The sequence below is a fragment of the Panthera tigris genome, chromosome C2 (genome assembly GCF_018350195.1).
Source record: "Panthera tigris isolate Pti1 chromosome C2, P.tigris_Pti1_mat1.1, whole genome shotgun sequence".
NCBI classification, from domain to species: Eukaryota; Metazoa; Chordata; class Mammalia; order Carnivora; family Felidae; genus Panthera; species Panthera tigris.
The window spans coordinates 3,719,591-3,730,213 of NC_056668.1; the positions used below are offsets into that span (position 1 = coordinate 3,719,591).

The window sequence follows — 10,623 nt, forward strand, 5'->3', positions numbered from 1 at the left end:
CAGTGCTGACTCGCTGACTTTTCAAGCACCTGAGGGTCTGGGATTAAGTGGCCTGGGCGCTGTGGCCATGGAGGTGCTGAGCCTTCATCCTGGCCTCCAGGCCGGGCTAATCCCGGCTCCCGGTAGAGGACTGTAACCCGGAGACTGGAGCCTGACCTCCCGGCTTGCTTGCTGCCACAGCGGTGGGGTGGACTTGCTCTCTCCCCCGCAGGAAGATGGGCCGCTGGGGGACTTCACAGTCCCGTGCAGGCAGAAGCAGGTGCAGCCAGAGCCAGAGGGAAGGGCCGTCCCCAAACAAACAGAAGGCAGAGCCCTTGTACAAACACAGAGGTATAAATGAGTCTGCTCGGCCGACGCGGCACGTCCTCTGAGCAGTCGGGTCCCCAGAGCCCGCCCGTGACCATGGAGGCCAGAGTGCTCTGGCTGCTGGCTTTGGTCCTGGCCTTGGGGTCCTCCAGCTTGGCTGACGAGTATGTGGGCCTGTGTGAGTACCGTTCTGACTTCGCTCTGTAGGAAGGAGGGGCCATGGGGGGGGGTGGGGAGGACATAGGAGGAGGAGAAGAGACGCTAGGTCCGGGCTTGGGGGGGTGTGTGTGGGGGGGCTTTCTGGGGGCTAGAGGAAAGTGATCAAGCCCCCACATTGATTTATAATCGCCATTTACCAGACACGCATGTTCCTTCCCAATAGCCCTACAAACTGGGTCTTGCTGTTTTACAGACGAGGTAGCTGAGGCTCAGAAAGTTAGTAACTGGCTGCAGGCACCCCCTCCCCGCCAGTGTTGAAACCGGGATTAGAACCCAGATCTGCCTGGCCGGCCGGCCACCCCACCGCCTTCTTGGCTGCAGATTTCTGAGCGACGGTGTAGGTCTTCACGCACCGTTCTGGCCCACTTGCAAGGCAGAAAGGAAAGGCCGAGGAACACGGTTTCCTGAAGAGCATTTTCAGCACACGGTTTTCATTTGGCCGTGGCATTGTCCCTGCAGGTGGGGGGAGGGCGGCTGTCCCACCCACCCAGCTTTGAAGAAATTAGGGTGTGGCTCTTATCAGGGGCCAAAGGCCGTGGTTCCCAAACGTGGTGCCTGTCAGAGTCACCAGGACAGCTTTGCGACCCCTACAGCCCAGGAGGTGCCCTTCGTGCCACAGTGCCTCTGGGATCCCAGTGTGAGCAAATCTGGCTGGGAAACCAGCGGGTTGAGGCATTACCGCCTGGCACAATAGGGTGGGATTTTAGACAGTTCACATGGTTCTGTTTTCCTAAGGAAAATCCCATTAGGCAATGAGGCCGACTTGGCGGAACTTGAATTTTTTTTTAATGTTTATGTATTTTTGAAGGAGAGAGAGTGTACAGGTGGGGGGAGGGACAGAGAGCGAGGGAGGCACAGAATCCGTAGCAGCTCCAGGCTCCGAGCTGTCGGCGCAGAGCCCGACGCGGGGCTCGAACTCGTGAACCACGAGATCGTGACCTGAGCTGAAGTCGGACGCTTAACCAACCGAGCCACCCAGGCGTCCCAGATTTTGCAGAACTTTAGACACTATAGGCTTGCTTCAACAACGAGTATTGAGGACAGAAGGATGTCCCAGGAGGACGTGACCAGCCAAGTGCCTGGGGGACAGGGGGACACAGGAAAGAAATGGAAAATAGCATGCGCTGTGGTTTTCTGTACTGAACGTACATCTCCTCTTACACTATTCATTTTTTTTAAGGGGACAGTTTGTGTTGATAACACAGTGAAGGGGAATTTGTTTCGGGGTTCAGGAGCCCCCAGATTCCCACGGGTTCCTGCCAGCTGGAGGGACCCGAGGCCCGTGGACTTCCCGACAAGGCTCCAGGGGCACACGAGTGAGGGGGGCGCCCTGGCAGAGGCCAGAGTCCCCAGAGAGCATACAGAAGTGTGCGTGGGAGGAGGGTGCTCCTCGAGCCGATGTTGGGGTGCGGGTGGGGTCACGTGCTTCGAACCCAGAGGCTGGGGGCGGTCGCAAACTTGCCAAATGAAGGCAGCAGCCAACACCCCGGGCCGGCAAGGGCTCCGGCCGCTGACCGGGCTTTGTTTGGGACAGCGGAGAACCTGTGTGCCGTGCCGGCCAAGAACAGGGTGGACTGTGGCTACCCCCAGATCAGCCCCGAGCAGTGTGTCAACAGGGGCTGCTGCTTTGACTCCAGCATCCCCGAGGTGCCTTGGTGCTTCAAGCCTCTGCAGGACACAGGTGAGAGGCCCCGCGAGCCCCGTGTCCCTCCCGGGCCCCCCCGGGAAGCCTCCAGATCCCCAGGAAGCCGCGCGCACCCGGGCGGGATGGCCAGCACCGTGACTGTCCATCGGGGAGGGGGCCTCAGCCAGAGGCGTCGTGCACAGGGAGGTCAGCTGCCAGGGGCCGTCCCCTGCCGTCCCTTTGTTCGGCGGTTTGTGCGAACTATGAAAGCAGTCTTTTCAAAAAGGTGCTCAAAGTCAAGGCACTGTGTCCAGGGAACTAGTTTAAAAACCATCCTGGAGAGAAGTGGAAAACACACGGGTTTGGGAAGTTGGGCCGACATTCGAGGCCTCGCTCTGCAAACAAAGCATCGTCATCTGTGACGCGCTCCCGGCAGACGGCAGATGGTGGCAGCACCGGGCACGGAGCCCTGGCGCCTGTCCACGCCCCGCGACCTTTCCGCCCTGCCCCCACCGCGATGCACCCCTCCCTCCCTCGGTGTGCAGCGGGGTGCGGGACGGCCGCCCTGGGGAACCCCACCTCGGCCGCGAGCAGGTGTCTGTGCACGTGGGTGGTTCGTAGCCCGGCTCCCCGGTCCCACCTCGAATCTTGGGCGTGAGGTCTGCTGTGAACCCCCTGGAAGTCCAAATGCCAGCTCATCTTCTGAGAAGGGCACGGGCTCCACCTTCCTGGAGCCAGCACTCGCCCTGTGTCCCCCCCGTAAGCGGGGAGTGGGGCCGCAAGCCAGCGGAGGCCGGCCTCCTGAGCAATGATGGGGCCCTGCCCACGGCCCTGGGGCTTCCTGCCCCTTCCCGGCAAATCGGGGCAGAGGCCCAGATACAGCTCTGGGACCAGGAGGGAGCTGCCCGTTGCCTCGCTGCTGGCTGTTGCCCTACTTTGGGGCCCCTCAGTGGGGGCGATGGGGGGGCTCCACCCTTTCCTTTGGGGGCTGGTGGGGGCCTTGAGATGATGTCATCTCATTGATCATCTGTCTGAACCCCTGTGTTCTGGTGGGACACGTGCTATTCTCCACGAGGCCGGACCCTCAACACTTCTCCAGGGACTGGGGGAGAATACAGCCCAAGGCACTGACCTTGGAGGCTGTCTTGACCTTGAGAAGCCGGGCACCTGGTGGGTGGAGCCAAGGCTGGTGGTGGTGATGCATGTCTGCGCTTTGCTTCCAGAATGCACATTTTGAAGCGACGCCCACCGGCCCTGGACACCCTGGAATGCGACCTTCCATGCTCCGGGGGACCCTGCCTGCGTCCTCTGCGGGCCGGCCGCGGCCACTCCTCCCTGCTTTTCTCCCACCATGCTCCTGGCAAGCCCTTCCGCTGAAAGCTGATGCCTGGGGCCTGATGGCTTAACGAATAAAGATCCTGTGCTCAGCATGAGGGCTGTGCCTCATTCCCGAGACTCCTCTGGGCTGTTGAGTTTTATTTCTGCCAAGTGCATTTCCTTTCTCAGCCTCTCCTGGACGGTGGGGGGTGGGGGGTGGCAGGAGGGTGTGATGGCATCTCTAGCCCGGGGCCTCCCCAGGCCCCGAAAGGCAGGTCCTAAGGAGATGCCCCTTGCGTGAGGATGTCACAGGCCCCAGGCCAAGCCCTGACACGACAGGGAGCCCGAGCGGCCTTCTCAGCGGCCACCACCTCGTGTAAATTCAGAAAAGACACTGCAAATGTAAGTTTCAAAACAAACAAACAAACAAACAAAGATCATTAGTGTCTTCCTTGGGGAAGAGAGCAAGCCAATAAAGCCATCTTCCAAACTGGCACTTTTCCGTACTTATTTGCAGGTCAAGTTTAACACCTGTGACACCTCGGGCGGCTTTCTTTTTCCGTTTTCTTCTGAAAATGGCTGCAGCTCTGTAAGGGAGCGAGTCTCACCATGACGATCCCGTCCCAAGTCCTCACGGGGTCCCAATGACGCCTAGACGCAGAGCACCCCACCTCCGGCCCCTCTCCTCCTGGGACAGGTGGCTCCCTGCGGACTGCCCCCCCCCCCCCGCGAGGCGGGTTTCCAAGGTGGAAGCCAAGCGCGCAGCTCGAGCAGATGGGCCGCCTGGTCCGAGCCACCCTCCCACTGGAGAAGAGACCCCAGTTTCCATCAAAACAACAAGGTTTGTTTCTGGGCCGTTGGGGCCAGGCCCCCAGAGCTGACTCTATCCCTGGAAGGGACATACGGTTGCCCTTGTCTTACAGATAAGGAAACATTAGGAGAAAGACTTAAAAAGACCCAGCCAGTGGCTTCTGCTGAGAGGGGACCACGTCAGGACGCCCAGGCCTCTGAAACCAAAGCTCTGTGTGTTCCTCGTAAAGCCCAGCAGCTACTCCTGCCAGGCCGAGGGAGGGAACCTTTCCAGAAGCATCTCCGACCAAGCAGCACGTGCAAAGTGCAGCTTCCTCTCCTGGGGACGCTGCTACCCAGAGCTGTTCTTGCCCGGATGCCCCCCTGGCTCTGCCTTTGTGTCCCTTTCTCCTCACAGACCAAGCCCGGCCTTTGAGGCCAGGCCAGATCTTAGCTGGAGGGGTTCAGGGGTCACCCCGGGCCCTGGGCCTTGGCCTCAGGCCATGGCGATGACCGTCAGCCATGGTCCTGGTGACTGGGCTATGCCACACAGCCTGCTGGGTGAGGGGAGGGCCACGTCCTGGCCAGTGACAAGGGACAGCCGCCCCCCCTCCCCCACGGAGGCACGAGGACCCCAGACCTCGGCACCCCGCCCTTCCTGGATGCAGCTGCGGCCCGGCGGCCATCACCCCTCAGAGACAGTGCTGTCACCACCCACAGTGTCGTCACTCGCTGGCCAGATCAGAGCTACCGCTTCTCCTTCTGAGCCCTGGACATCCCCGTCCTGCCCACCACCCCCACCCCCCAGGCAGCGTCTTCTGTCCTGTTGTCTTGCATTCTGGGCCCCAGTCTTGACAGGGTCTTCCCGGGGAACTCGGAAAGACCCCAGGGCAGACTCACACACGGAAACAGCCTTCACACCCAGCACAGGGGCCTCCTCCCAGAGACCTCGCTGCTTAGGAGAACCATCTGGAGGAGGGGGACTTGACTGTTTCATCCTGGGGCTCACAGGTCTTTCCTGAACCTTCCCTCTGTTGTTCCCACGGCGGGCGCAGGGGGGTCGTCACGCAAGTCAGGCTTTGGACTGTTTGCTCCATGCTCCTTGGGGGTCCCGGGCAGTGTGAATGCTACCCCCCCCCCCCCACAAAGCCAACAGCTTCGCGAATACTTCAAAGAATGGATCTAGATGATAGAGCCATCTGAGAGGCTTCCGAAAACCTCAGAGGCCAGGCCGTTAGATCAGGCTTGAGGGTGGGCTCGGCCCCGGCCCCGGCCAGCCAGGCAGAGAAGCTGGTCACCTCCATCAGTGCCGGACGGACGCCCAACAGCGAGAGCAAAGTGGGTTGTTGGGTGGGCGGGGTCTCCAGGTCAGAGATTCGGACGCTGACCCAAGGTTCAAGATTCTTCCTCTCTCCAGCCTGTGTCAAAAACGAAGTGAACAAGCAAAACCTGTAGCTCACCTGTCCCCACAAAGCCTCTGGGCCAAAAAGGCCACAGACATCTGGGGACCCTGCCAGGCCACTTTAAAAAAAAAAAAAAAAGACTCCACTAAAAATATCATTCATCTTGATCGCTGAGTTTTAGGGCAACCTTCCAATTTTGTGCCTCTCCCTCGCCCCGTCCTGAGCCCATGGGGGCCATGATATTCTCATGCACAAGTTCACAGAGCACCAGCAACCGGCCAGACCGCCCACCGCCTTTGAGGGAGATACCCCCAGCCGCCGCTCAATCCATCCACCTCGTCCGAGCCTCCAGGGCCCACCGGCTCCCTCTTCAGGTCACCACAAGTACTGCGGCTTCCTACCCATCGCGGCTGCCACCCTACCTTTCTCCCCTTCTAGAAAAGATGTATTAAGATCCCCGATCTCTCCGCTACACCTACCTCCTGCCGGCACCTCTTGAGCAAAACCCCATTTCCTTGAACACCCTCAAAACTGCATAACGCACACCTGAGTCCTATAGTTAATCCTTCCTAACACCTTCTTACTGAGATGCCCCACAATGTGCTGTGTTCCTGTGGTTTTTGGCAGGAGGACGTCGTCAAGACAGGCTGAAGGCTTGGTGGGGTGACGGGGGCGTAGGGACACATGGTCTCAACCCGTGGTCCTCAGTGGGGCCTTCACGGCCATAGGGGATGTTTGGAGATCTGTGGGCATGTCTCTTAGTGCCATATGAATGGGGGGAGGTGCTGCTGGCATCGAGTGGGCACAAAGCCAGATATGGGGGGTCTGCAGTGTGCTGGGGGGTACTGTGGACGGCCAGTGTCCTGTGGACGCTCAGGCAGCCACAGACCTGTTTGTAACGGTTGGAGACTAGAAGTAGGTTAAAATCCTAGCACAGGGCCGCGTCGGGGGCTCAGCCAGTCAAGCGTCTGACTCTTGATCTCTGCTCAGATCATGACCTCACGGTTTAGAGGTTCAAGCCCCATATCGGGCTCCGCGCTGACAATGTGGAGCCTGCTTGGGATTCTCTCGCTCCCTCTCTCTCTCTCTGCCCCTCCCCCACTCACTCTGTCTCTCTCAAAATGAAAATAACAATAATAATAAATGAAATGAATAGGGGTGCCTGGGTGGCTCAGTCCGTTAAGCATCCAACTCTTACTTTCAGCCCGGGTCATGATCTCACCGTCTATGAGTTCGAGCCCCACGTCAGGCTCTGCGCTGAGAGCACAGAGCCTGCCTGAGATTCTCTCTCTCCCTCTCCCCCTGCCCCTCCTCTGCTCTCTCTGTCTCTTAAAATAAAGTAACTTAAAAGTATTTTTTTTAAGTCAATAAATGAAATAAAATAAAATCCTAAAAGCAAAGTTGTTGTCAAGTTTGGATATACCAGATTTCCCAGGAATGCAAGGGAAGCCTTCTGCGTAGTTCGGAGCTTTGGCTGAGTGGGTCATTCCCGACACGCCATCACCAGGGACAGTGCCCCACGTGCCTTGTGACTTGTCCACCCTGGGCTGCCTGTATCCTCGGGGCCTCGATGCCTTGCATCACTCGTAACAAGGGGGGGGGTGGTGCAGGGGTGAGCCCCCGCCCTCACCTCTGTCTCCTCCTCCAGCTCTGGCATGCACAGCTACACAAACATGTAGCATTATCGCCCCATCATTACTTTCCCTTTACTTCTCATTTTTTCTAGGGCAGGCTGCATGTTTATTTCTTTTAAACTCTGTGTGTAGGCAGGTTATTAAGTTATTAAGTATAAAATTATTAGGTATAACTTCAGTTCAGGAGATCAAAAGGGGTCTTATGAAATCCTTGCTGTAAAGAAGGGGGCTCTGCTGGGATGAGACTCCCCACCTCCCAGGGAGGCCTCTTGCCGCTTCTTGCCGGGGTCCCGAGCAAGACAGCCCCAGGAGACCCCTGCCTCCCCCGCCTCTCTTCGTTCCCGTATTTTCAATCTGAAACCTGGGTCATGGATTTGAACCTAAAAAACCCCAAAGGCTGACAAATGTGTTCTCTGGTTCCCCAGGACAACCTCCCTAAAGCCCCCTCCCCCTCGTCCCCAGTTCAGATGAGGGAGGGTCACCAGGCCCACAGAAGCGTGGATAACATGACCTCGGCTCCCACCGGCCCGGTACCCTGTACCTTTACTTCCCATTCAGGGGCCGTGCTCCCTCTTTCCCAAACAATCCATTTCTCCCCAGTATCCCTGCAGCTATGGAGGCCGAGTGGGTAAAACCTGGGGTCATGAACCCCCAGCCCATACTGCTGAGCCCAGCCCCGCCCAAAGCGCATTGCTGGGGCCCAGAAGCAGGCATCCGGGAAGGGGTGGGGGGTCTGTGCCCCTCCAGGGCTGTGATGGAGCCTGGTGAAAACCCTAAACCCCATGGTCTGTCTCTCGGTCACCCCCTGGTCCCTCCTTCTGTCCCCACTAAAGAATCAAGGGGTTCAGTTCCAACCCCAGGAGATCTTGGCTGACCTGACCTGCATGTCAAAGTGTGTGCCCTCGAGGCCCAAGATTCCTGCAGGGATGACTGACACCCCCTCACGGCCCCGTGTACAAACCCACCTCCAGTCTCCGCCAATTAAGGGGAAACTTTATCTTTGCCAAAATTTCAAAGTTCCTCCTTTTCCTCCTGTGCTCGAGCCTAACCCAGGTGTGGCCCATGCCTCCACCTCCCACCCCTGGAGATCTCCTCTGTGCTGGGGGAGAGAACAGATTGGAGGGGAGGACGGTCTCAGGGAAGCACTTGGCGCCCTGCCCCCGCCACGGACGATGAAGCAGCGGCCCAGCCTTCTTTAAGGCTCATTGCTGCCCCCGCTACGGTTCACATATTCCACTTCAGTTAGCCCCACGGCAGCCCTGCGAGGTACAGATTATAAGTGAGCAAGTGGACGCACAGAGACGTTAGGCCGAGAGTCCAAGGTCACACAGCAGAGAGAGGGACCGGAGCCCAGAGTCTGGTTCCAGGGTCCGCAGACACTCCCCCAGCAGCTCCAAGCTCTTTGAGTAGAGGAGAGGGGCTCCTTCTCAGTTCACGGCCAAGGCACTGGGTGGGGTAGTCCGTGGAGGGAAGGGGGGGAAGAGGCAGATGGCTCCAGCAGTGGCAGTGGCCGGATGGCTACTTTGCGTCCTGCCAGCGAGAGCTAGAGGCAGCCCCCCGACCTGCAGGCTGCCGAAGGGTCTTTGAGGGCATCCCAATGTCCTGGGACCCCACCCAGGTGCACGCTAGCCCAGGGCAAGCTGGAGGGACAAGAGGAGCAGATATCTGGGGGACGTTTGCGGAAGCCACCCACCCCAGCCCCCTGGGACTCACTGAGCAGTGCCCCCAGGACAGACCGACAAGGACCCCGCCCCCTGGTGGAAGCCAGGACCCCGCAAGCCCCCCAGCTCACTGAGCTGGAGAACCCAGACCCAGTTTACCCGCAAGTTCCCGGGTGGGGGCAACAGAGAAAAATCAGGTCGCTGTTTTGCACAAGGAGTTTTGGGGTGAAGGTGAGTTATGTGTTCGCTACACACCTTGTGTTGCTGCCCCAAGTCTGCAGCTGCCTCCCGCGTTCCCAGGAGCCGTGGGGAGGCCAGCCCGGGCAGGAGGAGGCGTCCGGACAGGGGCCTGGCTCCCCGAAGTGCCCCGTGTGTGCACAGGGCAGGGTGGCCTCTGTCGGCTGGGGTGTCTTTCCCCTTTGCCCCGGGTCTGACAGTCTCCAGGCGCCGCCTCACCGTGGCTGATGCCCAGAGAGGTTGTGGACGTGGAAACTAGGCCGGACTGAGCACCTGGCGTGTGTCAGATGGCGACTGAGCACACGAGATCTGCAAACCCACTGAATGCTCCGGAACCAGCCACGAGGCGGGGGATGTCTCCACCTCCTTGGCAGAGGAGGAAACAGACACGGAGCCAGTTAGTAATTTGGTCGGGAGTTTGCAGCCAGCAAGGCTGGGCTGTGAGGACATCCCTACGGCAGGAGGCCGCCCGGGGCTCGGAGCCCTTCTAGAAGAGCGTGGTTGGATTACAGCACCTGCCATACATAGGTCGTTCTGGTCTGTTCTCAGCCACAGCAGTGTCTGTCTCCTGACACTGGCTGAAGAAATTAAATAGTTCCTGTGTTTCAACCTTGTGTATAGGCCCCGCGGTAATCTGCTAGGTTTAAAAATGAAACACCCAAATCCAGACAAACCAAATGGGAGCGATTTCCTCTAATTACTTGCTTGCCAGGAGCCACAGGTCCCCTCCCCCCAAGCCCAGTTCTGCCCCTGAGTCCTACGGGGCCCGCGGAGGTCTCCAAGGGGTGCAGAATCTTCCTGGGGACTTTTAAACAACATTCCTGGCTGGGGACAGCCGGAGTTGATAGAGCGCCCAGAGAGCGTTAACCAGTTTTAAAATTGGGGGCTAGAAAGTGCTACAGTGTGGGCCGGAAACTCTTTTTCCCTTTTCCCCAAACTGCAGTGAGAAATCATATATTTATTCTTACTTTACTGATGCGGAAGTTGAGAGAAATTTACCCGAGGACCCAGCCTTGCTGAGGTTCAAAGCTGGGACGTGCTGACTGCTCTTGTGGGGGCTACACGGACACGATCACCCCCACAGCCTCATCAGGCTCCCTGGGCACTCAGCTGACATCGGGGGCCCCCACATGGTGCCCCATAAGCCTCCTACCTGCTGGTCAGAGCTCCTCCGAAATTCACACCCACCGTGGCCATTAAACCTGATTATTATCTCCGGTGATGTGTACATGCCTTCCCCACCTCTTGAGTTTAAGTACAGCTGGGCACTAAAAGTGTGGCTTTAAGGGACGCCCGGGTGGCTCAGTCAGGTAAGCATCTGACTCTTATTGTGATCTCACAGTTTGTGGGTTCGAGCCCCGCGCTGGGCTCCGTGCTGACAGCGTGGAGCCTCCTTGGGATTCTCTCTCCCTCTCTCTGCCCCTCCCCCGCTT

At 58.7% G+C, this 10,623-nt stretch overlaps 1 protein-coding gene across 1 annotated transcript; it reads left to right on the forward strand.

Annotated features, from left to right (window-relative positions):
• The first annotated feature begins 347 nt into the window (after window positions 1–347).
• TFF3 (trefoil factor 3) lies at window positions 348–3,580 on the forward strand. Its single transcript, XM_015540880.2, has 3 exons — window positions 348–484; window positions 2,060–2,206; window positions 3,373–3,580. Exons 1-3 carry the CDS (start codon window positions 403–405, stop codon window positions 3,384–3,386), a joined length of 243 nt encoding a protein of 80 aa, XP_015396366.1. The 5' UTR covers window positions 348–402; the 3' UTR covers window positions 3,387–3,580.
• Window positions 3,581–10,623: the final 7,043 nt, after the last annotated feature.

Bases quoted from the DNA above. Each gene is read 5' to 3' on its own strand.
- TFF3 (XM_015540880.2), top strand. From the start codon at position 403: ATGGAGGCCAGAGTGCTCTGGCTGCTGGCTTTGGTCCTGGCCTTGGGG. The intron at 485-2,059 runs GTGAGTACCGTT...TGTTTGGGACAG, and splicing joins TGACGAGTATGTGGGCCTGT to CGGAGAACCTGTGTGCCGTG.